General features: G+C 42.0%; 1 protein-coding gene across 1 annotated transcript; it reads left to right on the top strand.

Moving 5' to 3' along the window:
* The first annotated feature begins 1,573 nt into the window (after positions 1 to 1,573).
* Positions 1,574 to 25,862, top strand: SAMM50 (SAMM50 sorting and assembly machinery component). Its single transcript, XM_033148306.1, has 15 exons — positions 1,574 to 1,663; positions 4,940 to 5,050; positions 5,758 to 5,859; positions 6,404 to 6,491; positions 8,154 to 8,260; positions 9,384 to 9,514; positions 12,461 to 12,548; positions 18,217 to 18,345; positions 20,091 to 20,162; positions 20,413 to 20,499; positions 21,623 to 21,693; positions 22,082 to 22,149; positions 23,150 to 23,296; positions 23,535 to 23,676; positions 25,669 to 25,862. The coding sequence occupies exons 1-15, from the start codon at positions 1,643 to 1,645 to the stop codon at positions 25,712 to 25,714; spliced, it is 1,410 nt and encodes a 469-aa protein (XP_033004197.1). The 5' UTR covers positions 1,574 to 1,642; the 3' UTR covers positions 25,715 to 25,862.
* Positions 25,863 to 27,586: the final 1,724 nt, after the last annotated feature.

The following is a 27,586-nucleotide window of genomic DNA, read 5'->3' as shown; positions in this document are numbered from 1 at the left end:
GGATACTAAGGTGGGCCACAAACTTGAGCCGGCAGAAGGTTTCTGTGCCACCATGTACACTTAATGCCTCTAGCAACAGCAGTGGATCCAGGAATTAAAGAATGGCATGGTTGGGAGGGATCCCAAGGGTCATCTAGTTCACCCCCCCATGCAGGAATCTCAACCAGCTCATACAGGACAAATGGCCATTCAACCTCTGCTTAAAAACCTCTGCACGTCTTAAAATAGATGGCAAATAAGAAAAAGCGAGGGAGCAGCGGAAAACTAGAAAACCAGAGAAGAGAAGGAAGGAAGTCAGAAAACTCGACGGAGTGTTATGCAATATTGTAAAATATTATATGTCTAATATGTCTGTATTTTGTTTATTGAAAAATAAAAAAATGTATTTGCAAAAAAACAAACAAACAAAAAAACCTCTGCATGTCTCTACCTCCATGCTATACACCTGCTCCGTAAGTGGTAGTGCGATCCTTCCAGAACAGGTTGGACACGCATGCAGTCTAGGAAATTGCCCCAAAACTGCCTCAGTCAGTCTTTCCCGGATGGAGCTTCAGTTTATTGCCTCTCATCCACTCCTCTACCAAGGTGAGGCACTGATCCGGTACATCCCCTGCCAGATTTACAGGTGTCAAGGAGGTAGAGCATCAACATACTGATGAGAGCACACTCCAAACCTCCAGTGACCCGACGTGTCTGTCTCTCCATGGACTTCCTTTCCCTCTTCCCTCCTGTATTTATTTGGGGCAGGCATCCCCATTACCTTCGGCCTTCCAGATGTTTTGGACTACAATTCCCATCATCCCTGACCACTGGTCCTGTTAGCTAGGGATCATGGGAGTTGTAGGCCAAAACCTCTGGAGGGCCACAGGTTGAGGATGCCTGATTTAGGGAGTAAACCTGTGGGCAGGATTTTGCTTTTCCTTCTACAAGTATATTATGAATAGAGCCAGCTTTTTATGCACTTATGAACTGCAGCTCCCGCTGTGCCTAACTAACCCGGGGGGGGGGGCAGACGTAGTGTTCAGACGTGAACCCGAGTGCCCGAGAGATGGGGGAACCGGAGGCGAAGCGCATATCGGCTTCCCGTGCATTTGCAGAAGCGAAGCAGCCGGGTCCGCTCGGGTCCCATATCTGACGCGTGTTGGGAGTCCTGCATGGCAGCGGGGTTGGTCTAGATGACCCTCGGGGGTGACTGCCCACTTTTACAATTCCTGCGCGCCTATGATTCTGCCCGGGGATCCGTTGCCCCTGCGGACCCTGCTGCCCGAGGCAGCGGCCTCGTCTTGCCTCGTGGGAGGGCCGGCCCTGCCACCAGCTAGTTCCCTCATACATCCCGGAAGCTCGCTGCTATTCATGTCTCTTCGCTCCCCGCGTTTCTTTTATCTACGGTCTCGGCGTCCTTCCTCTCCGTGCGCAGGCTGCTTCGGCACGTTCCTTCTTCAGTCCCCGCCCCCTTCCGCCCCGGCTGACCAATCAGACTCGCCCGGGACGGGTGGGGGGAGGGGCGTTCCGCGGCCGACGCGCTTTCCTGTCATGGCCGCCGCCCAGCGCAACTTCTCCTCCTGAGGGACCGTCGCGGCCCTTCTTCCCTCGCTCTCTCTCCCGCTCTCTCTCTCCCGCTCGGCGTCGCTGAGAGGCGGCCATGGGCACCGTCCACGCGCGGGTAAGGAGCGCCCAGCCCCACGGGCTTGGCTGGCGAGAGCGGCGACCTTGGGCGGAGGAGGGATCGGGTCCGCGGAGGTAGCGGAGACACCCGCCGCCCCCGCGCGCCCTCACATGCACGCGCGCACCGGGGCCGCGCCCCTCCGCAAAAACAACGCCGGCCACTCTCGACAGCGTTCCTCTGAGCATGTGAAGAATTCCTCCTCCTATGATTAATTATCATTGGGGTTTTTTTTAATGGCCGTCACCTAAAAACGATACTGTTTATTCTGAGCTGTGTTCTTCTGAGCATGTGCAGAATCCTCCGCCCGCCCCCCCTTTTAGGGCTCTCCTTAAAAACCAATACCGAACATTCCGAGCTGCGTTTTTTCTGAGCATGTGCAGAGTGTGACCTTGAGAATGTGCAAAGGCGCCCGTGAAGGGGATGCGCGCCTGCCTGCCTTCTTGGGTGCGCTGTGGAATCCGGTGCCTCCGTTCCAGTCTTCCTTCCTTGGGTACATAGCTGTCAAGTATCCCTTTTTTGCGGGGAAACTCCCTTATTCCAAGCCGTTTCCCGCTGCTATCCCTTATTGTTGATATCCCTTAAATTTCCCTTATTTTCGGGAAGGAGAGTTGGAGTCCGGGGACTCCTTGGGTCCCTGCCTTTCTCAGCCCTGCCTGCCTGCCTGCCTGCCTGCCTACCTCGCAGGACTGTTGTGTGGATTAAATGAAGACTAGGACCAGGGAGCTCCTTGGAGAAAAAGGTGGAATATAAATACATAATAAACAGACAGACAGACAGATATATAAAGAAGAAAAAATAGACGAATATTTCTCGGCAACAGGTGCTCAGATTAAGCATTGCTGCCCCTAACTGGAGGCAGAGCAGAGCCAACCTGGCCAGAAGCCATCAGTGGTCCTCTCCTCCTGCATGAATTTGCCTAATCCTTTTCTAAAGCCATCCAAGTTGGTGGCCATTGCTGCTCCCAGTGGCAGGGAGTTCCAGAGGTTAACCGTGTGCTGCGTGAATAAGTGCTTTCTTTTCTCTGCCCCGATTTCTCTTTCCTGGGAGCTCTTTCCTGGTGTAAATTAATTTGTAGCCTGGCGGGATTATCGCGGTGTGGACTGTCCCTGAGAACCGTAGACTGAGGGTGCTGATCCCTTATTTTCAAATCTGAAACTTGACAGCTATGCTTGGGTAGTGGTGGACTTTGCACATGCTCTGGTGCCTCAAGACTTTGGAACGAGAGGGCAGGAAGGAGGAGGGAACGGAGGGGTTTCGGCCAGCTGACGTGGACTCCCTTGCATGGAACCTGGGAGGCTCCTGCTTCGCCTTAAGAAGCCTTAATGGATAATTCTCCAAAGTGGTGCTGTGATGGCGCCTCTGGTGGGACTGCAGTGTTTTCCTTGGCAGCACAGTGCAGTATTTACAAACCGATTGTGAATGTAAAAGTCTTCATGACACACTGACGTGCATCACACTGACTTGGAGGTGGCACCCACACTTTGCAGCTTAAACATCAGGAAGATGTTTCAGACAGTAAGAGCTGTTCTGTTGTGTTCCAACTCCCTCAGAAGGTGGTGGTCTTGCTTTCCTTGGGGGGGGTTTTAAAAGCAAAGGTTGGATGACCATCTGTCAGGGATGCTGTAGTTTTGATTCCTGCATTGCACAGGGTTGGACTAGAGGACCCTCGGGGTCCCATCCCACTCTACAATTCTGTGATTTCTAGTACCTGTGAGCATCCTACAGTAGCATAAGCCTAAAGTGAAATGCAAAAAATGTAGACAGAGCAATAAGAAAACAGCTACAACTGAACAGGTGATTTGAGGTCTTAGAAAAAGATAACACATTAAAAAATATGTTTTGTTATTTTATGCATAGAAACATGCAAAAAAAACCAAAAACTTAAAACATAAATAAATTTCTGATCATAACTTAAAATGTAAATAAAACTCAGTTCCAGAGGCTAATAGACACAGCAAAACCCCCACAATTGCTCTATAACATACAGTAGAAAGATGGCAAATGTTGCTATTATTCTTAATGTTGCTGCAGGAAAAATAAACAGCTGTGTTCCACAAAGTAGCATACTGAGATGGCAGCATTACATAATTCATTTTTCTTATTCACGTGCGTTACAAAATGAAACCATTCTGATCTTAAACTATTCCTCTTTTTAGTCATCCTGGCCAATGTTGTTGCCAACTTTTCAACCAAAGCTATATTCCAAACATTTTTATAGCAATATTGTTTCCTATCGTCTTCAAACTCCTTCAAAAAATTGGCAATCCCATCTCTGCATATTAGAGAATCAAAATGATATATTAACCCAAATGACAGTGTGTATTTAACTTACTCTCCCACCACACATTGGATTACGAAATCTGAAGCTTCTCTGTTGCAGCATTAATAGTGTACCTTTATTCTAAGGCAGCTGTCTGAAAAGAATAGAGGTGGGTGAAGTTTTACAGGGCCATTCAAAGTATACATTTAAAGCTCACATTCAAAAGTACCATAAGTATAGGGTGACAGTTTCCAGTGGTCTCATACTGAAATGAATTTAGGATTTTGGAAATTTATGCAGTTAGGCTTGTGTCAGCTGGTCAGGGAGGGACAACACAGCCAGCACCATAGGTGTCTATAATGGAATGAGAGCCACATCTCAAACATAAATGACCAATGCAGGTTACGTCTAAAAATATATACCTGCTTAAAATCTTAGTGAACAATCTTTCTTTCTTTATTAAATAACCCTTCTGAGTTCTGTGAGATACTCATTCTCTAAATAGCATTTATACTGACCAAGTGCATTGTAAAATAAAAAGGCAAGGTGAAAAATGTAATACTGTGTTAGGTAATTAGAATCATGTAATGTTGGAAGGTACCCCAAGGGTAATCTAGTCCAACCCAATGCAGGAATATACAGCTGGCCTGGATGGGCTTGAACCCACAACATTATCAGCACTCCATTCTGAGCTGACTGACAGGCTTATATTATGCAGTATGCATTATGAGTGATATCCACTATTGAAACAACTGGATTTAAATAACGTAAGCCTGCCACTTTCAGTGAGTCTACTCTGCTTATTACTTAGTTGGATACCATTCTGTTACCACTCTTACGTAGTGAAATTGCATGGGGAGACACATACATAGACTCTGGGAACACAACTGCACAAGACAGCATCCTTTTATAGGTAGATGGAATGGTAAGAATCACCATAAATACTTGATACTTGAAAAACTAAATCCAATTTAACTCAATTGATATATTTGGTGAATTTGTATCCTGTTCAGAGTTTGGAGCCTCTTCCAATGAGCGGACCTGATTTTGGTGCTATAGGGGAAGAAGCTGAACTGGTTGAAGTTGAACCAGAAACCAAACAGGAAATACTGGAAAATAAAGATGTGAGTATTGGGATACCCCATTGTCTTCCTATTTAACAGTTCTCAGTCATTGTAACATAGTCATAATTTTAGTAGGAGCAGAATTCTTACCATTTAGCAATGAATAATTCTCTTCAGGCATTAGTAAACAATTGTGTACCTGCAAACTAGAGGTAGGCAAATGTTGTCCCTATCTTCAAAAGGGAAAAAAGAAGACCCAGGTAACTATTGACCGGTGAGTTTGACATTGATACCAGGAAAGTTCCTAGAACAAATAATTAAAAAATTGGTTTGTAAGCACTTAGAAAAGGATGCTGTCATTACTAAGACTCAGCATGGGTTTCTCAAAAGTAAGTCATTCCAGACAAATCTCATTTTGTTTTTTTTTTTGATGGAGTTACAAGCTTGGTGAATGCTGTGGACATAGTGTATCTTGATTTCTGTAGCGCTTTTGACAAAGTCCCTATGATATTCTTGCAAGGAAGCTGGTAAAAATGTAGGTTTCATCTACAAAATAATGTAAAATCCTGTTTAATAATGATGCTGTTTTTGCCACTTAAAATTCTTGACTTTGATTCATGATGAGAAAACATTCTGTTCAGTCTTGGAATTATAATTCAGTAATTCATTAGTTATGGCACCATTATGTTTTAGTTGAGTAGAAATTCTAGTTGTCCTTAGAATGTTTCCAGGGTTAACATTTTGATGATAACCACCTTCATCTTTAGGTTGTGGTTCAACATGTGCACTTTGATGGACTTGGAAGGACTAAAGATGACATTATCATGTATGAAATTGGTGACGTATTCAAGGCTAAAGACCTCATTGATGTAAGTAGTGAAATTAGACTCACTTTCTGAAAGTGACTTAGCACAGGACATCTCTTGACAATTTACATCTAGGTTAAGAAAAAGGTTAAAAATGACATTCAAGATATAACAACACCTCAGTACACAGAACACCAACACTAGACCGAAAAGCTTAGCAGCAGCTAATATAAGGCCTTGACGCAGCAGGCTTATAGGCTATACAAACTGACATGCCAAAACAATATTGCAAAACATGCTTTATGGTATTCTTTATAAGCAGATATTCCAATGTATAAATATGCTGCTAAACTGCATTCTTGTGCTTGCAGATGTAAGCCTCATGAATTCCTGTTGTTACTTTTTTAGTTTAGTTATACATCAGTGTTACACATGTTGGGGTTGGATGCTAAACTGATTTATATGAGGTCTACTCTGTGTCTTGGAATTCCCATTTGTGTAATTAAAATGTAGAGCAGTGTGTGAGATAATGAATGTATGCATTTGGCAAATAACTGTTGAACATTTAGTCATTAAAGTGCAAAGCTAAACCTTAAATATTTTGAAGGTTATGAGGAAGTCCCATGAAGCTCGTGAAAAGCTCCTCCGTCTAGGAATTTTTAGACAGGTGGATGTTCTAATTGATACGTGTCAAGGTAATTATCAGTGAGTGTGATTTGTTTTTCCTTGAATTTTAATATAGTTTTATAGTAGTTTAATATGTGTCATATTTAAATACTTTGAAGGTTAAAATAAGTAACTCTTGCAGGAGAACCATGGAAATAAATGGGAGTTAATTTACCTAAATCTGTTGATTCTGGTAGGTCTACTCTGAGTATAACTAAAATTGGCTATCCCTCCTTTGATAGGACAGACTGTTTTATACATGTGTCCTTCTCAGTAGTTCTAGTGTAGTGTAAATGAATGGAATGCTTAGTTTCAGTATGTAGATATCGGGCAGCAAAGTATCCATCAGGGTGACAGGTTATATTTGTTTTCATTGAGTTCTATAACTGTTTGTGTAGTGCTAGCCTTGGCACTGAGCTTGCCCCCAATTAAAACATGATGCTGGTTTGCTGCCATCTAGACCAGCCTTCCTCAGATTGATGCCCTCCAGAGGGGTTTGGACTGCAACTTCCATCAACACCAGCTGGTATGGCACATAATCAGGAATAATGGGAGTTGTAGTCCAAAACCTTTGCAGGATAAAAGGATAGTGAAGGTTGATACAGACTTTCCCTTATTAATCAGCTGAAATTGTGAGGGTAGAAGACCCAGTACTAGAAAGAAGTACCAGGACTGGATCGCTTGACCACAGTTGTCCATGCATTGGTAACTTCACAGTTGGATTGCTCCAGTGCACTGTGTGTGGGGCTCCCCTTGGGGTTGGTCTGGAGGCTGCTGCTGGTGGAGAGTGTGGCAGCTAGGTTGTGTTTGTGGGCAGACGGCTGCCAGCATAGAACACTCTGCTTGTAGGATTTACACTAGCTGCCAAGTCTGCTACCAGGCCGAGTTCAAGGTTTTGATACTAACATGTAAGGCCCTATACAGCAGTATCAGGTTTCGTGGGAGGATGCCTACATACTTGGAAGGCCTTGTGCTCCGTGGGGAAAGTTCCAAAGATCTTAGAAGCCTTCCCTGCAGTAACTTGGAGCAGGGCTTTTAGTGTAGCTGTCCCTGTTCTGTGGAATAGCATTCCTGTTCAGATATGACAGGCACCACTATTTGTACATTATCAAAGATCCCTCCAACAGGCTTTCCCAGCTGGATGAATGGGTCCTTGCCATGAGTGTCTGTTTTGTATTGCTTTAGTTTTGTTTTAACTGTATCAGCTAGTTGTTTTTTTTTTAACTGTTCTGCTGCTGTTTTTTTATTATTATACATCACTTTGGGATGATTGTGTAGACGGTGATTAATAAATTAATTATGATAATCAAAATAAAGGAAATGTTGTAAGAGGCTAGAGGGAAGTATGGTAAGACACACAGATCTCTGCTCCTGTCCTGATCTGTGAGGTTTGTGCTTAAATCTTCAATTCCACTGTTAAGTGTTCATAGTTTGAACCAAACAGTGTTTAGTACTGTATTATAGAAAGTCAAATGCATGGGATGAATCTATTTGGGGTATTAGCTTCTGTGAAGGAATTTTTCTGAGTGGTGTACTTAACTGTGAGAACTTACCCGTAATTTAGGTATTATGTATGTTATTTAAAGTATTTCAAGAAGCTATTTAAGAAACACTGTATTTTAATAATTAGAAATGTCAAACTGGATTAAAAACAACATTTTCTTTACTAATACGTCTGTCTGTGTATTTAGGAGATGATGCCCTTCCAAATGGCTTAGATGTAACATTTGAAGTAACAGAACTGAGAAGATTAACTGGAAGTTATAATACTATGGTTGGCAATAACGAAGGGAGCATGGTATGACCTGCTAACAACCTCCTGCAATCTAAGTTGTGGTGATATGATATATGCTAGTTTATCATAAGTGATTTAAATTAATTTTGGTAAAACAGACACCCCTCTCCAGTCATAAATACATTTATTTGGAATGAGAGTTCCATTAAAATAAATGAGATGTGTATGTGTTCATTTTTTCCTGCTTATTCTACAATTGTCCTAAAAATCTCTGCTCTCTTTGACTGCTTCTGTTGTGTAGAAATCTGCTGAGACTGTAAATAATTGCAATATTTTATTCCAAGCTGAAAACACATTTTTTTTTCAATTGAGTGCCTACTATTTTGTAATCTCATCTTGTTATGAGATTGAATGAAGGGAGGTTTCAGTTGAAATCAGAAGCTTGTAGTCAGGAAATTTACATGTCTTCAAAGGCTGGTGCTTCTGCAAATTTAGAACATGATTGACAGCTCTGTGGAAATTACAAAAAAATGCTTTAGGGTTCCAATTTGAGAAACCTGCAATGATTTATGTGTTTTCTTATCTTTCATACATTTGACAGCAATATGAGCACTGGTACTTTACCTATGGTGTATAATATATTTTTCTGGGTTGTTTATGGAGAAGCTTGAGATAATGAAAAAAGGGATATTTTAACTACCTGAAAGCTGCAAAGTTTGCAAAGTTTCAATGAAGGTTTGGGGAAATATGGGTTAGTAAGTCTAATATTAACTGGGTTTTAAAATTCACGCCGTTTAAAATGTCACAAATAGCAATGGGCTGTAGTCACAGCTTCTGCAAGGGAGCTTGCAGAAGGTGAGTCCCCCCCCCCAACCAGGCTTCTCCCCATTGCAGCTCTGTGGGCTGTGCTTTCTGTGACAGTGGTCATATTTCTCTTCCCATGCCCCCAAATGGCTTCTGGGACACTGAGGGGGACGGATAGACCAAGCTGGCACCTGGAATCTGCTCAGTGCCAGAGCCCAGGTGGGGTAGCACAGTGATAAGAAACATTTAAAGGGGGGCACAAAGCAGGTGTCCTTTGCCACTGGAAACATTTGTGTGCAACAAAAAACTACAGAAAACAGTTAAGTGTGCAAGTGTCTTGGCAAAGTTGTACATGCTTCAGTGCTTATTCTGGCTCTTGCAGGTACTTGGACTCAAACTACCTAATATATTTGGACGTGCTGAGAAGGTGACATTTCAGTTCTCCTATGGCACAAAGGAAACTTCATACGGCCTCTCTTTCTTCAAACCACAGCCTGGTCACTTCGAAAGAAAGTAAGATACCTTCAGAATGTAGTAAGGTTACAATGCTATGTACATCTATTTAGAAAAACCCTAGACCCTTGAAAATGTATTGTAAGTGGTATGCAGCAAAGGACAATAAAATCACCAGTATACCCCCCCCCAATTTTTTGAAAGATGAGCTACTTAAGGTAGTGACCCCAATACGTTCACTCTCATTTGCAGTTGGTCACACTGAGAGTGGTTGATAACAGCTTTCACTGCTACGACCGTTAGCAAATATTTTAAGGCACGTGTCAACTGATTGGGCCATACCCAGTGCTTCAGCTCTGCTTATACAGTGGACTTAGTGTGAACAACAGAGCTGCTTCTCCTGTCTCCTCCACCCACTCAACCCTGTGTACCCTAACTCTGGAGGCTTGGGGGATCTGGATAAATGTTGGGGTATGTGTGTTGTGGCTGGAGAGGAAACAGAAGTTCCACATTGGATACAACCCAATGACTTGCACTTCTAGAATCTATGCTTCCTTAGTTCCAACAAAAAAAGGTCTTAAGGCAGTTTACATGGTAGAATTTACTCTTAAATTTTCATTCTCTCCTATGCTTTTCCTTGAATGGGACATTTCTTGACTGCTGTTGGCCTTACCAGGCAGGTGGGCATAGATGTTGCTGGTTCTCTGGCCTCCCAGCTGCCATTGCTATTGAAGTCATGTATAAAGTCCTTCTTCTCCCTTCTATCTGCTACTGTTGCCTTTCCAGGCTTTGAGCAGCCGCTGGGAAAACTCCCCTCTGGCGATGTGTTCCTGAGCAACAGGCCTCAGTAGAACATGTTAATGCCTAAATTTGGTATGGCTTTTTGGAGTTATTCCCATGGATAGAAAGTCAGTTTCACAACATCATCATCATCACCACCATCATTATTATTACTACTGTTATTACTATTAATATCCAGCTTTAGCCCAGGAATTTTTTTTGAGCAAACTTTTTGGGTGATCTATTCAACTATATATTTTATATGTATACATACAGGGCAGTGATTCTACACACCATGTATGCAAAGTATTACATTGGAACTAATTCTGCATTAATTAGGCTATATTTTGATATTTTTCCTTTTTTTGCAGATATGTTGTTATTTTCAACTTAAGCAAAACAAAATAAATACATATTTACCAAATACAATTTTGATATTTTTCCAACACTGGTGAACTTTGGAGAAAATGAGCAAGATATCTTGCTGTTTAGCTTCTATCTCTTGTTTCAGCTAATGCTAAGTCAAATACAGTATCATTCCTTTTTGACATGTTTGCATGTATCTAGTCTGCGCTAACGGCTGTATATCTGTCCACTCGAACAAAGATAATGAAAGGCAGATCAGTTTGTTTCATCCCTCCCATATGTTCAGCAGTTTTTGTTAAATCCCTTGCAAACCAGTATAATTTCTTGATAAAATGGTAAATTGCCTGTTCTCATCAAATAGTTCTGTTCAGAAAGTTAATGTAGATGTCTTGGCTGCCACCGCTTTTAAGAGACAGCTGCTGTGGAGTGTTAAGCTTGCACAGCTCCTTGTACAACTATCTGCATTTCACTGTTAACACTGAAAGTAAATTAAGTTGATTAATGATGACGTATGAGAATTATCTTTCATTTTCTGTGACCAGCTTATTAATTGGTTTTTAAGCTATTAAAGGATTTTGTACAGTAATATTATAAGCAATTCTGTGGTTTAGCTATTTAGAACTAACATAAGGGCTCCAGTGCTAGCTTGAAGGCATAGTTGGCGCTAGGCTTCTGTCCTGCTAGTGGCGAACCACCATTCTGCTAGTATTTCATCTCTGCCTTCCTGGCTCATTTACCGTATTTTTTGCTCCATAAGACACACTTTTTTCCTCCTAAAAGGTAAGGGGAAATGCCTGTGCGTCTTATGGAGCGAATGGTGGTCCCTGGAGCTGAATTGCCCAGGGGCCAAAAGCATATTGTGCTTTTTCTTTTACTAAGAAAAAGGGGGTGTTGAAAGGATCACGCTCAGCAGCTGATCAGCAAGAGATCGGGAGAGAGATAAGAGTCCCGGCTCCCTTTCAGCCCCGCCCTCCTTTGTTGAATGTGCTGCAGAGGGAGGTTGTTTGTTTCCCCAGGACATGTGACTGGCTGATTAGATTATCTGTCTGGAAACAGTAGAAACGGCTCCCTTTCCTTAAGATTTTTCAGAAATGTGAGTTGAACCCCATAAAAATGGGGCTTTTCCTCTTTGCTTTTCCCCCTTTGCAAAAGGAGCTTTGCTTTTCCCCCTTTGCAAAAAAAGCTGCGTAACTTTTAGCTGATCCTCAAAAAAAACAGGGCTTTACCCTTTGCAAAAAAGCTGCAAAACTTTTAGCTGATCCTAAAAAACCCCAGGGCTTTTCCCTTTGCAAAAAAGCTGCAAAACTTTTAGCTGATCCTCAAAAAACCCCAGGGCTTTTCCCTTTGCAAAAAAGCTGCAAAACTTTTAGCTGATCCTCAAAAAACCAGGGCTTTTTCCTTTGCAAAAAAGCTGGAAAACATTTAGCTGATCCTCAAAAAACCAGGGCTTTTAGAGGAGGAAACCCAGAAAAATATTGTTTTTCTTGTTTCCTCCTCTAAAAATGAGGTGCACCCTATGGTCCAGTGCATCCTATGGAGCGAAAAATATGGTAGTAAGAGACAGAGAGTGTCTGTGAGGCATATGGTGAAATTGTTGACCTTATAGCACAGAAGGTTATTTTGGAGGTCCAGGAACTTGAACCACGAGTGCAATCTTAACATCTTTCCTTCAGTAGTAAGGATTTTACAATGACAGATGTGGCAGAGCCACACAGCCTTGTCCTGGCTGCCAAGTAAAGGGTTCTATTTATCTGCTATAGCTAAAGTTAAGCAGTGCCATAGTTGTGATCATGTGAAACACTTGTTCTTCAGATCCTTTCTTTGTTGTAGTAATCCTAAATCTCAATGTTATGTTTCTAGCTTTTCTCTCAATCTGTATAAAGTAACCGGACAATTTCCTTGGAGTTCTCTTCGTGAAACTGATAGAGGAATATCAACAGAATTCAATGTAGGTAAAAGAGCACCACTTGTTTATGGTTTGGCTGGAGAGGGAGTAATCCACAAATCTGGTTATCTGCAGTGACAGTGCCTCTCTGTCTGGCAGCTGCCCCTCACTCACACCAAGTTTTCTGTCTCAAGTTTTTTGAAGATTGCAGAGAACTCAGGAGGAGGAAATATTTGTGCTGGGCATGATAGAATTAACCTTTCCTGCCGGGGTTCGGTGCTGGAGCTCCCCGTGCGTGAGCCTAAGCTGCCCACGCACGAGGTACCAGTTGCGGGGGGAAAGCGGCCAGCGTTCCACGTGCTTATGAGCACGGGCGCCGGCCAAGTCTCACAATCTGAAGGAAGCTGAGTAAGACGGAAAATGACTCCAAAGGTGCGTGAGTTGATGAATGCCTCGGAACTAAAATGATGCCTCGAAAACCAATGGATGCCTCGAAAACCAATGGATGCCCTGAATCTGAACTGGGAAAACCAAACTAAGGATGTTATCTAAGTTTTGGTCAAAATTAAAAATCCTTAAAACTTTTACCCCTTTTCCCCAAAGAACGACAGGCACCGAGTATATCTTTAGTGGCTTTGGCAAAACCCGCGTAGGCTCGTTTCTTGCCCTAAGCTAAGTTTCCCTGAGCTCTCAGTCCCTGCGCGCCCAATCTTCCGCGATACTAAACTAAATAATACTAAACCGAATATCTTCCGCAAATCTAGCCCTAGGCTTGTGGCGTTTGCCTTTCTAGGGTCTACATATAGGAGAAGGAGTAAGTAAGGGGTTAAGTGGCTGGCCCTAGGCTAACCAATAAACAGAGGGGGGAGGAGCTAGGGGCAGCTGAAGAGAGTCAGTTAGAGTTAGAGAGCGGAGAGTTAGGAGGGCAGTTGATGAAGAGCAGTTGATCGAGGGGGTTGGTTGGTGGTTGGTTGTTGATTGGGAGGGTTGGTGGTGAGGTATAGTGGTGAGCGTAGGCAGGGTTGTAACCATTATCTTAAGTTGTTGAAGTTTTTAAATAAACACTTATTATTTTGTTTAAAATTGCACCCTGACTGTGAAAGTTATTACCAGGGAGGGGATCCTGGTTGGTGGCAGCGAAGCGCGTGGTGGCACAGGGATCAATAGTCCGTCAAACGACCGGGGACCCTGTGTGATCGCCACAAAACTGGTGGCAGCGACGGGATAAGATCAATACGCCAGGAGGAGACATCAATAAGCCCATGGAGGGATATTGATATCGTTGTGCCTGTTCACCACAAAATTGGCAGAAGCAGCTGGGGTTAAACAATACACCTGGAAGGGGAAGGGTAAATCTGTGAAGTGATAACCTAGCCCGGGGGTGTAGTTGTGGTTACCCAAAGACGCTGCAAGGCTAAGATAACAAAAGGAGAAAAGAGAGCTCACAAATCTGTTCTGGCAGAGGGTTTTGACTTGGGGTCCGAGGAAGTAAGCTTAACGGGTAGAGAGAAGACCCATAGCAGAACTTTGAGACCCGAGTCTGGAGAAACCTAGCCAGGGGGAACAGTGCTGAGAGGAGATTTCTCTTATTTTGTTAATTTATCTGTCAATCCTCAATCACACAATATGCCACCTAAAAAGACAAAGAACCCTGTGAGGGAACCAGTTCAAGATAGCTCTGAAGGGGAGGAAAATGGGAATCCTCTGAGGGAAGAGCAGAGCTTAGAAGATGAAACTAATATTGTACCTGAGGCGAGAGAGCCACAAGTTTCTATAGAATTAGAAAAGTGGAAACTAGAACAACAATATAAATTTGAATTAGAAAAAGAAAGAATTCGAGCTGAGCAGGAAAGCAAAAGGGAGAGCGAAAGAATGCAATTTCAGTTGGAAATGAGGAAACTAGAATTAGCAGCAATGGAGAATCAAAACAACAGTAATAACACCAGTAGTCAAACAACAGGGAAGGTAGATTTAAAGCGTTTCCCTGAGTTCAAGAAGTTAAGCTAGCCCCTACATTAACCCATTCACAGCAGGAAGAAATAGGAAACATCCTACAAAAATTTAAAACGATTTTCAGTAATACTCCAAGACTAGCAAAAGGGGTAGTCCATCACACTGACACCGGGATTGCAAAGTCTTGTGATTTCATATTTGTTATGCCGTATGATGAACAGAGTCAGATGTGGTCGCAATGCAAAGCCAGAGCCAATGCTCCATATAACCACACCATAATGGAATATGGAAAATACATTCACATGGGCATTAATCCAAAGAAGATTGTGATGGGTGTTCCATGGTACGGCTATGATTATACCTGTCTAGGCTCAATTAAGGCCCGTATTTGTTCAATTGCAAACGTTCCTTTCCAAGCGGCTCCATGCAGTGACGTGGCAGGACGTCAGCGCCCATATAAAGTAAACATGGATCTAGTAAACAGTTTTATTTCCGGGATCCTGTGGGATGAGGAACAGGAAGCCCCATATTTAGAATGCAAGGTCTTTATATTTGACATTGGGGGGCAGGCCTGGAAAACTTATGACTGGTCACATATTACCATAGTGACGATTGTTGGAAAATACAACCCAGAGCTTATGGGTTATGTCCCTTCAAGAGGAGTCAGAGTTGTTTTAAAAAGTGACCTATCTGTGAGATCAGTTAGAACAACTATTCAAAGTTATGATAAAACATTCATCAGTTGGAAATATAGAAAGAAAAACATACTGAAAGTTATAGTTGCCAGGGTGTCCCATCAACTTTCTATGAAAGTGAAAGTGTTTCCTACACTAGAGATTGTGTGGTGGGAAGTTGGGTACCCTGCTGCTCATGCAACACAAATAAATGCCCAAGATGAACGTGGTTACACAGCATTAACGTGGCCACCACGTCAAAGACATAAAAAAGTCGTCTTCAAATTGCTTGAAGTGGGAACTGATAATTCAATACAGATCAAAGATGGACTGACAGCCAGGGAGATTGCTAACAGCAATAGGCAATCAGAGCTTTTTAGTCTACTTTCATTGAGTAAACACGTTTGTCCAAAAAGCTTCATCAAGCTGACTAAAAAAGAAGCTATCCACAAACTTCTGAAAGCAGTTCCCAATGAATTAAAAAGCCAGACAACTAGTTCTAATGCAGTTTTTGATGACTTGGAGACGTTTGTACAAGACCTCAGGCTTCAACACTTAACAGAGATCTTGAAGGAGAGAGAGGGTGACCCAAGAGAGCTTTTGACCCTGAGAAACAAAGACTCTACACAGCTTGGAATCCACAATAGTTACAGACGCATCGACTGCAGGGATCGGAGTTGGACTGTGTCAACTTGCATCCAACTTGCATCCAATCACGTGTGGCAGAGAAAAGACTGGTGCCCAGAGAAAGACACTTCTTGTGGCGGTTAAGGACAATAAGGAGCGTGAAAGGATCCTGGACATCGTTGCAGATGCCTTATCACGAAGACCCAAAGGCAAAGATTAAAATGAACAGTTACAAATTTTATTGCAGTTAACTAAAGGTTTAATATTGCATGATCTATTGTATATAATGTGGGAAAAAACAATTATTAAGCCAGTATAAGATGAGGAGTTAAGGTTAGTAAACATAGAAAATGTTTGTTTGAATTAAGGTGTCACGCAGTTTGATCAGGAGTATAACTCTGTGCAGTTATCCCTCCTGAATCAAACTTATTTAAGGGGGGAGGTATGTGGCGTTTGCCTTTCTAGGGTCTACATATAGGAGAAGGAGTAAGTAAGGGGTTAAGTGGCTGGCCCTAGGCTAACCAATAAACAGAGGGGGGAGGAGCTAGGGGCAGCTGAAGAGAGTCAGTTAGAGTTAGAGAGCGGAGAGTTAGGAGGGCAGTTGATGAAGAGCAGTTGATCGAGGGGGTTGGTTGGTGGTTGGTTGTTGATTGGGAGGGTTGGTGGTGAGGTATAGTGGTGAGCGTAGGCAGGGTTGTAACCATTATCTTAAGTTGTTGAAGTTTTTAAATAAACACTTATTATTTTGTTTAAAATTGCACCCTGACTGTGAAAGTTATTACCAGGGAGGGGATCCTGGTTGGTGGCAGCGAAGCGCGTGGTGGCACAGGGATCAATAGTCCGTCAAACGACCGGGGACCCTGTGTGATCGCCACAAGGCTAAACCTAAAAGCCTAACTAAAATCTCACGGAAATATCTTCCACAAACTGAACTTTAACTAAAGGAAAAAACCCATCCAGCCCATCCAGCCCGCTCCCAAAAACCCTTAAACTAAACTTGACCTAACTGAAAGAACTAAAGAAGAACGTAAATGAACGATTGACTAACCCAAACTGAACGTGCCTAAGCGGGGAGCCTCAGCCTTTTATTAGGGAACAGATGTGACATCACGATCATCACCCCAACCAATAAAACCACTGTTGCTGCCCTCCAAAAAGGCGGGAAGCAGGTTTAACGTTCATTGATAACTTTGAAACATTACCGGGACTATAAATTAAAGGCGGATTAATCTTATTGGCAAACCAACTATTCATTCTTACTTTCACTTTCGCTTTCACGCGTAAGGATACCAAAAGTAGTTCTCAACAACCATTAAAATAAACAATTAACCGCGGATCTTTTAACGGATCCACGCAGTGTATTCCGACACTTTCCTTTCTCATCTTCTTGCTTCATCTTATGCATTGCTAAAATTGGTGTGGGGGGAGCAGGAGGCAATGGAGGCAGCATTTAAAAAATGAAGCAGATGCAGCAGCCACTCATAATTTTCCTGCTCTGTTGTTGCTCCAGTGCTGCCTCCTGGAGCTGGCAAATCCTTGCCTGGATTTCAACATCCCAGCATCTCCTTTCTGTGAGAATTCACTGAGTTAGCTGATGCCTGCTGCTTGCCTCGGCCCCAGTCCAGCTGAGAGCCTAGCAACTCACTTGAAAGGAGCTAGCAGCCCAGCACCTTCCTCGCAAAAAAGCAGCTCACCCTGTTAGCACCTGCCCTCAAGAGAGAAGCCAGGGGAACCTGGGAGGAGACCGTCAAAACAAAGTACCGTATTTTTCGCTCCATAAGACGCACTTTTTTCCTCCTAAAAAGTAAGGGGAAATATCTGTGCGTCTTATGGAGCGAATGGTGGTCCCTGGAACTAAATTGCCCAGGGGCCAAAAGCAGATTGTGCTTTTATTTTACAAAGAGAAAAGGGGGTGTTGAAAGGACCCCGCTCAGCAGCTGATCAGCAAGAGATCGGGAGAGAGGTAAGAGTCCCGGCTCCCTTTCAGCACCGCCCTCCTTTGTTGAATGTGCTGCAAAGGGAGGTTGTTTGTTTCCCCAGTGACATGTGACTGGCTGATTAGATTATCTGTCTGGAAACTGTAGAAATGGCTCCCTTTCCTTAAGATTTTTCAGAAATGTGAGTTGAACCCCATAAAAATGGGGCTTTTCCTCTTTGCTTTTCCCCCTTTGCAAAAAAAAGCTGCAAAACTTTTAGCTGATCCTCAAAAAAACAGGGTTTTTAGAGGAGGAAAACCAGAAAAATATTTTTTCCCCGTGTTTCCTCCTCTAAAAATGAGGTGTGCCCTATGGTCCAGTGCGTTCTATGGAGCGAAAAATACGGTACCTTAGCAGCTCCTATAGTCTGAGTTGGCTCTTCTAAGACAGGCTGCAGTGCCAGTAAACCCAGTGCTCCTGCTCATAAAGATATATGTGAAAGATGCTGAAACTATGTAAATGTTTTCTCATTCAAAATTAAAGAAATTGTTTCTTTTACAGTTTCCCATATGGAAGACCAACCACACGCTAAAATGGGAGGGTGTCTGGAGGGAGCTTGGCTGTCTTGCAAGAACAGCATCATTTTCTGTCCGAGAAGAAAGTGGACATTCACTCAAGTCGTCTGTGTCTGTAAGTTTTTGCTATTTGGAATATGAATTTTTGAAGTATGACAAATGCTGACGAATAGTACCACATTAATTAATCCAAATGCAATAGTGCTGAAATAATGGTTCATTATGACACCTGTTGTCCATTCTTGCCCAAGAGCGATAGAGAGTCGAGTCTACTAAGCTGTATACGGATATGAGGAAAACGTGATTTTTGTACTGAATTATATATATATATTGTTGTTGTTCATTCGTTCAGTCGTGTCCGACTCTTCGTGACCCCATGGACCAGAGCACGCCAGGCACGCCTATCCTTCACTGCCTCTCGCAGTTTGGCCAAACTCATGTTAGTAGCTTCGAGAACACTGTCCAACCATCTCATCCTCTGTCGTCCCCTTCTCCTTGTGCCCTCCATCTTTCCCATCATCAGGGTCTTTTCTAGGGAGTCTTCTCTTCTCATGAGGTGGCCAAAGTACTGGAGCCTCAACTTCAGGATCTGTCCTTCTAGTGAGCACTCAGGGCCGATTTCTTTAAGAATGGATAGGTTTGATCTTCTTGCAGTCCATGGGACTCTCAAGAGTCTCCTCCAGCACCATAATTCAAAAGCATCAGTTCTTCGGCGATCAGCCTTCTTTATGGTCCAACTCTCACTTCCATACATTACTACTGGGAAAACCATAGCTTTAACTATACGGACCTTTGTTGGCAAGGTGATGTCTTTGCTTTTCAAGATGCTGTCTAGGTTTGTCATTGCTTTTCTCCCAAGAAGCAGGCGTCTTCTAATTTCGTGACTGCTGTAACCATCATATATATATATATATGATTACAGCATCTTTATCCATTTATTCATTTATATATACTTTTATATTTATAATTAACTACTTATATTATTGTTATAAGGTTTCACAACATACCTAATATTTTCAGTTCATTGTAAGGGTACATTTCCTAACATGAAGACAGACACAATTTTCTTAATAGCAGTTGGTTTTTCACATGCAATGGGAACCTGGCTTCGTTGCATGTCTTGCATAGTTAATAGCTGAAGTGGCAATTGTATATTTATTCACGATAAGAGCTGCAAGGTTCAATTGATCTAACTGATTAATCAATCAGAATGTTTACTTGACTAAAAATGTGCCATTGCTAATTAGGTAAATAAAGATGGGGAGCATCATCTTAAGGGAGGTAACACCCCATTCTCTCACATGGGAGGGAACTGAATATTGTAAGACTTGCTTTCTCTTACACATATCAATAAGTAAGTATGCCTCTCTCTCTTCACTTGCTGAGACAGAGCTAATGTTGCAGTGGCAGGTAGTATTGCTGTGATCCAGCAAACTGCAGATGTAAGAACAGATATCTCCTTCGCAGTTTCACATGTGTATTCAGTTGCTTGTGCACAGTCGGATAACTGGCAGTTGTCACAAGGAGTGTAGCCACTCTGTGTAAGGAATTGGATCTTGGCCATAGTTTACACATAATGTAGTTAGCTTCATGTTGAAATGCTCAGTGTATGCTTAGTCTACAAAACTACTCAGTAAAATTCAGAATTAAGGATGAACGAAGAACACTTCTATTGCTAGATAATTTTGATTATGCAGTATCACAACATGTTAAAGAGTTTAGTAGAATGTTTGCCCAAACGAGTAGTGGTGAATAATTTTGTTCTCTATCTCTAATAAGATTCTATGCAATTCAGAAAAAAAGAATGTCACAGTTGACTGTTCCTACCGTATAACATTTCATATGTATGTTTGTTTATAGCACGCTATGGTAATTGATTCTCGTAACTCTTCAATCTTGCCGAGACGAGGTGCTTTGCTGAAAATAAACCAGGTATTACCAGGTTCTGGAAAATAGCTGTGGGTGGGTGTTTTATATTTGCAATATGTATGCAAAATATGGCACTATTGGTTGAAGTCCTGTACACTTCAGCTCCCTGCATGATTGAGCTAGCCTTCAAATCAATATTTGGTTTAATATATAGTACCACCAAAATATTAAAACAACAAGTGATTTGTGTGGAAATGTGTTTTTTGTATTTATATTTATATTTCTGTCTTCAAAAGAGTGTTTGGTATTTTAGGAGTTGGCTGGCTATACCGGTGGTGATGTGAGTTTTCTGAAAGAGGACTTTGAACTTCAGTTTAATAAGAAGCTCTTGTGGGATTCAGTAAGTACTTGGTGCTATTGGGAGTAAATGATTCATATCATAGTACCTTTTTTTTAAAAAACCAATGAAATAAAAGTATCTTTTTTAAAAATTACAAATTGTTTTCAGTGCAGTATTTAGCAGTTCAGTTTGGAATCAGTCTAGCTTGCATCTTAGAATATAGAAAATGTGTGCATTTTCCTAACAGGGAAAATGCAGGTGTTATGATTGTCACGTAAGTTTTGAAACTTGAGGGAGTTTCAGAAGCAGTTAGTGTTGTGGTGGGGAGGTTTCTTGTTCTAAGAAGCCAGTTTGAATGTGTGTTTGTGTTGGAGTGTGTGTGTGTGTGAGTGAGTGAGTGAGAGAGAGAAAGAGAGAATGGCATAACCCTTTGCTCAACATTAGGCAACTCTTGACTCCTGACCATAATTTGCAGTACTGTATATAGGTACAATCTAGAGAAATCCACCTATTTGTGCCCTTTTGATTTTTAAAAAGTGCAATATAGGAAACTCTAGCCTTTCTTTTAAAAGGCTTCACAATATGAAAGTGGCCCAGGGGTTGGAGCTGGGTTTTGTGGAGCCACGCTGTCAATTGGTTGTGAATGTATTGAAACTTATTTTCCACTGGAAATGCTAAGATGAAAAAGGGGCAACATAACAAAAACTATTATTCTGGAAGTAACTGATGTTGCTTCAGAAAGTACATATTTTTATTTTTTACAAATTCAATAAATGCAAGCCATTTTACTCCTAAATTTCCCCCCTTTTCTTTTTCCATCCCGCAGTTGAACCAACTCTGTGGGTTTATTTCCAAACTTATAGCTAGCTATATTTTTTAATTGTAGGTGGTAAATTTTTCTTCCTTGTTGGGGCTACTAACATGCAGGCAGTGGCTATTAAGTTCCATACTAGTTCTTTGTTTTATTTAGTCATCTAAATAACACAATAGAATTGCTAAAGGGTCCAAAGTTACAACATAGTTGGTTATTAGTGTGATTAATCTGTTACTACTAGGGTTTCATTATTAATGAACAAGTCCACAAACACGCCTCATACCTGCATTTGAGGATTCACATCTCCAACACTTATCTGCACGTCTGTTATGTATTTTACTCAATCTATGATTGCCTGTGTCTTTAAAGGTTTTATCAACTTCTCTTTGGGGTGGAATGTTGGTTCCTATTGGAGACAAACCATCAAGTATTGCTGATAGGTAAGTAATTCCACTTGCTTTCCTTTGAGTTTGCCTATTGTCTGTCTGGCATATCATATAAATTGAAATGATGCATCTCTTGCATCAAGAAGATTATTTTAAGCATTGAATTTAATGGTACTCATTTGCATGGCTTCCAAACCAAGCTATTTGGCAGTTTGCTTTAATGGCAGCATTTCCTGCATCTCAGAAAAGTTTAGCAAAGGATGGCCAAACTAGGTGTGACAGTGGCACCTCTGTATGCTTAGACAGGGATATACCCTGATCATATTGAAAGGGTGGATCTGGAGGTGGGGAGGTGGTTAAGCACAGTTCCTTCTGCCTGCTGTAACACACCTTCTTGTAACCTGCCACTTCACATGTAGTAATGGTTCTCTTTTCCTTATAGATTTTATCTTGGTGGACCAACAAGTGTGCGTGGATTCAGTATGTACAGCATTGGACCACAGAGTGAAGGTTTGAGACATTTTTAGTAGGCTGCATCATTGTCAATAATTTTACCAGGACCCAGAAAATGGGCTGAGAATACTTGATGATGATAGATAGATAGATAGATAGATAGATAGTTGGTCTACCTGATTAGACGGTTTGAGCATATTACACCGATCCTGGCTCAACTGCACTGGCTGCCAGTTAGTTTCCAGACCCAATTCAGAGTGCTGGTTTTGACCTGAAAAACCTTAAGCAGCTCAGGACCGCAATACTTCAAGGGCTGCCTCTCTCCACTTCAACCATGCCATCATTACCTGAGGCCCTACTTCATGTGCCTCCTTTGTGAGAGGTCCGGAGGGTAGCAACATGAGAACGGGCCCTATCTGCGGTGGCTCCCCATATGTGGAATGCTCTCCCTAAGGAGGGTCACCTGGCACCTTCATTACATGTCTTTAGGTGCCAAGCAAAAACATTCCTCTTCAACCAGACCTCGGCCTGTTTAATATTCTATGGCAGAGGTTCCCAAACTTATCTGACCTACCACCCCCTTTTCAGAAAAAAAAAGTTACTCAGCACCCCCCTGGAAATCTACCTCCTTTAAGTGAACAAACAGAAAGATGCATTGAGAAAATTGCGTTCTTTATGTATCTGTATTTCTACCTACGTCCTACAACACAGTAAAGAAAGATGTTGTACTGTAATTAGGCAGGCAAGCTTCCCAGGCCTGAGTGAAGCCGAAAAGGGTTCACCCAAGCCCTGGAAACCCCAACGCCTCCAGCTTGACCCCCAGATCCAGGGGAGGCGTTGTTGCCGTCCCACAGTATTGTTCTGAAAGTTGTTCTGTGATCAATTGCCAGCAAGTGGGACCTTCAGTAAAGTTTTACAGTGTGTAGTGCTTCTATGGACAATTATGGCATAAATGTTGATTTAGCCTAAAGTGATGGAGGATACACCATTCTTATATTGAATAGTGTTCTTGGGATTGCTGATGTAGCAAATATTTTGTGCTGTGTTACTCTTCTAGGGGATTACCTGGGAGGTGAAGCTTACTGGGCTGGAGGTCTGCATTTGTACACTCCTCTCCCTTTTCGGCCTGGCCGGGGAGGATTCGGAGATCTGTTCAGAACACACTTCTTTCTCAACGCTGGCAACCTCTGCAATCTTAATTATGGTAAGAAGCAAATACATTGGAGCCCCCCCCACCCTTTTAAGGCATTTTAACTGTTTATGCAAAATACTGGTTTCTGCTGGAAACTCTGCAGTCTGTACCGAGTAGGACTGAATTACGTTTTTGAAATTGAGTGTTTTAAAATAGTTTACTGCCTTGTACCTGGAACAGAACTTGGGCTACTGGCCATGAAAACATTTGGTTATTGTCTCATTCTCACTGGCTTCCTTTCCATTCCCAGGTGAAGGTCCTAAGGCTCATCTTCGTAAACTAGCAGAGTGCATCCGGTGGTCTTATGGTGCTGGAATAGTTCTCAGACTTGGAAACATTGCTCGATTAGAACTCAATTATTGTATCCCAATGGGAGTACAAAGTGGGGACAGGTATGTTCGGTTATTCTAAATTGCCTTTCCACCTAAAATATGTTTTATATGTTTTAAAAATATATATAAATAAGGTATTTCACAGCTTCAAAACTGTAAAATCCACTATATGATCCTCTCTAATCGCGTACCAACATTAAAAGAGCTGATAGCATGTCCTCTGTTCAAGGCCTAGTGACCTGCAAAGCTATAAGATGAAAAAAACACTAAAGAGCTAAAAAAAAACACCCTAGTGATTCTCTTTTCTCTTCCCTGCCAAGTCATCTAAAACTAGACAGATTTGTTGCTTAATTGCTTCCTGGGAGAGAATGTCACAGAAAAAGCCTTTCTCCTTAAACTTTCTGCAGAAGCAGGATTCAGAGCATGACTTCATCTACCTATCATAAAGAGGCTACACAGGCTGATATGGGGAAAACAGCCATAGAAGGCTTTATAGGTGCATTAGAAACAGCACTTTGAAGTCACACTCATACTAACATCCAGTACAGCTGAGCAACAGTTGGTTTGGTCTTCTTTCTGCACCCTCTCTCAACCTAGTTGTATGCTAATGATGTTAGGGACAGTCTCATGGAACACACTAGAGTAACTTAATTTAGAAGAGAACCAAGACATGAAAGAGATTCATGGTCCTTGTTCTCTGAGAAGGGGTGCAGTTAATATATGAGATGTACACCCTTGTGCAAATTAATTGAAACAAACGATGTAGTTTATTGTACAAAACTCACATATACGTGAACAAAACTCTGCAACGGCCTGTAGGCTATGCAAATAGAGTTTGTTGTTGTCAAAAAAATGTACAAAACTCACACATACATACATTAGTAATGGATATGACCTCCACTATTTTTAAGCAGCATTTGAACATGGTTTGGCATGGAGTCTACTAGTTTCGAACAGTCACTGTTGATTTTCGGATGCCTGTACCATACTTGAATCAGCACCTGAATGAGCTTCTCCATAGTCGTACAGTCTACAGCATGGAGGCGACTTTTGCCTGTAGCCCACAAATTCTCAATGAGATTTACGTCCGGGGAATTCCCTGGCCAATCAAGTACCTGTATTTGCTGCTCTGTCATGAATTTCTTCACCACTTTCGTGTGACAGGGGGCTAGGTCGTGCTGTAATATCCCAGTACTGTCAGGATACCTCTTTTTCAGCTCTGGAATAACTCTTTTTCGTAGAACCTCAATATCAGGCATGGGCAACCTCAGCCCTCCAGATGTTTTGGGACTAAATTCCCATCATCCCTGACCACTGGCCCTGTTAGCTAGGGATCATGGGAGTTGTAGTCCCAAAACATCTGGAGGGCCGAGGTTGCCTGTGCCTGCTCAATATATTGTGGCGAGCGCATCATTCCTTCTCTTGGCTGCAGGCTTCCAACACCATAATGATCAACTGACTTTTTGTGTTTGTTTTGAGTACAGGATTAGGAGTAAGATAGAAAACATGCTTTGTTTCAATTAATTTGCACAAGGGTGTAACTGATAAAAAGCTCTCTTGGCCATAGCTGCCACCAGGGAATCCAGGAGAATTTCTAGATTGCAAATTTCTTCTCAGAAAGTGCATTTTTATCAAGGATGCACAGTTTTGTTGGATTCAGCTTCCAAGTTGAAGCACAGTTCCAGAAACAGAACTACCAATGTGAATTTAGGTGAAAAGAAAAACAAAAATGCAATCTAGTCTCATCAGCATATTTTAGTAGGCTCCTATCGAATTGTCAAGCTTAATGGAGAAGAAAACTTCAGCATGCTCTTATGCATGTTTGTTCAGAAGCAAATTACACTGTTTTAAGTGGGGCTTACTCCCAGGTAAGTGTGCATAGGATCACAGCTGAAATCTATAATCTTTAATTAGTGACGTAAAGCCAAGAAGTGAGACAAATATACTGCTTAAAGGTCAGCAAAATATAGAGCGTTATCGCAAGCTAAAATTGCATTTAAAATGCTTATTACAGTACATTGCATATCATACTAATTATTTTTGTTTTTCCAGAATATGTGATGGAGTTCAGTTTGGAGCTGGAATAAGATTCTTGTAATGTCACAGTCATTTCATAATAGCACTGGGCCAGAATGAGCTCCTGAGTTCAACAGTGGCACAAAGATGTCCCAGAGGATTTTACCAAAATATAATTATGTATGAAGGGTTTACTTCAATAAAGAAACTTGCTTTAAAAAGTCCCATAATTTATGGTGTGATGCATTCTTGATTAAAAAATTTTAAACCAGGGCTTGGAAAACAGCAACCTGTAACTCAGTTTGAGGTCTCACTTTTGCCAAGGGAGACACAAATAAAGCTTGCATTTGGTATGGCTGAAGGTGTTATTAGGGCAGGCCAGTTAACTCGTCCTTTGAGAAGAATGAGTGGAGGAGCAACATAATATATAGTATTACTGTACTTGGGTTTGCATCTGTGATCCTACCTGGAAACAAAGCTCCATTGAGACATTGAATATGTTGCTACGTTTAGATTAAAGGAGTAAAGCGGAAAGAACAAAATTATCTAGGAATGTTATAAAGAGATAAAAATCCAAAATCTAAAGAGTGCAATGATTATATCAAACTTAAAAAATAAGGAAGTCGTGGTGTGGTGGAGGGAAGTCGGGTGTGGTGGTGGGAAGGGATTGGGGCCAGGGAGGATTTATGTTTGTGTAAATAATAGTGTATTTTTGTGTGCTTTTGTTTGGGTAGGATGTACGTTTCTTTTGCTCTTTTTGTATTGAAAAAACCCTCAAGAATTTAAAAGGGGGGGGGGGAGAAAGTGAGGGTTAGGGGTGGCCCACACATGCATTTAATATAACTTGATTCCACACAGTTGAATGTATGAATGGGCTCTATCCAAAAGCACGGTGTTTGAGGCAGCATGAAAAGTTCTGCCCATGGTTATTTTATTTTTATTACTGCTATTCACAAACGTGAAGAAAATGCTGGAGGCTGTTTTTAGGTACAAGTTAAACATGCTTAGGGTTTGGTGTCCATATTGCAAGGGCTTGCTTTGCAGATGTGTGAGCAGAGACGGTTTTTCAGGGCGTATCAAAACATTTCTTGAGGGAAAGGCAACTGTTTAGATGACTAACGGAGCTTCTTCCTGTTCTGCTATTTTAGATCCTGACTTTGCTGCTCAGCAGTCCCTCTTCCATTAAAGAGGAACTAAATGCTGTGGTGTCTCACTCATGTTCACTTGACACAAGCCCTACACTTTCTTCGATGTGGGTGACTTGCAAAGAAAAGCAACAACTAGGCCCAGCCAGGGCTGCTCTTCCCGATGTCCACTGCTTTCAGTTACAGGAGCACCTTTGATTCTCGAAAGGCAGGGAAAGCTCCTCAGTGCATTGTGTCTCATCTTTATACGATGGCAAATGCACTCTTAAGCTTTTAATTATATCCAGTTATATAGTAAGAACATGCTGGGTCAGGCTAATGATCCATCTAGTCCAGCATCCTGTTCTCACAGATGCTAACCAGATATTTGTATTTGTCCAATAATGACGCACAGTATGTGCATTCTTTAATTTTAGCAATAATTGTATAATTCCAGTTTATTAATTTCAGTTTACTGTGACTTTTCTTCTATTCACCACCAGCATTTATTTTCTGTTAAGATGATCCTGAGGCCCGGGCAGTGTGTCCCAATGTCCCATTCAGGCAGCCCAGAACGGCTAACACATGGTACTAGCAGTGATGGAGATGGGAGGTGATGACGATTGGGAAGGAGAATCTTCTAAAGCTTGACCAGGAAGGAAGCAGTGCAAGGAAGGCAATACGCAGGTTTCCTCTTTGCAAGATGACCACTGGTATTAGAGTCACAAGCAATATACCTGGCATGAGTAGGTGGAGAAAAATGCATTGCTCACCACTGGTGAAGTAACAGGTGCTGTCCCATAGGTGCCCATGGCACACACATGCAACTG

The sequence above is a fragment of the Lacerta agilis genome, chromosome 5 (genome assembly GCF_009819535.1).
Source record: "Lacerta agilis isolate rLacAgi1 chromosome 5, rLacAgi1.pri, whole genome shotgun sequence".
Classification (NCBI taxonomy): Eukaryota; Metazoa; Chordata; class Lepidosauria; order Squamata; family Lacertidae; genus Lacerta; species Lacerta agilis.
Note: the sequence above shows the minus strand (reverse complement) of the source record. Positions and strands in the feature narration are given on the sequence as shown.

Excerpts from the sequence above, each read along its gene's own strand:
- SAMM50 (XM_033148306.1), top strand. The coding sequence starts at position 1,643 with ATGGGCACCGTCCACGCGCGG. Across the intron at positions 8,261-9,383 it reads GCAATAACGAAGGGAGCATG|GTACTTGGACTCAAACTACC; the intron begins GTATGACCTGCT and ends TGGCTCTTGCAG. Across the intron at positions 12,549-18,216 it reads GAATATCAACAGAATTCAAT|TTTCCCATATGGAAGACCAA; the intron begins GTAGGTAAAAGA and ends TTTCTTTTACAG.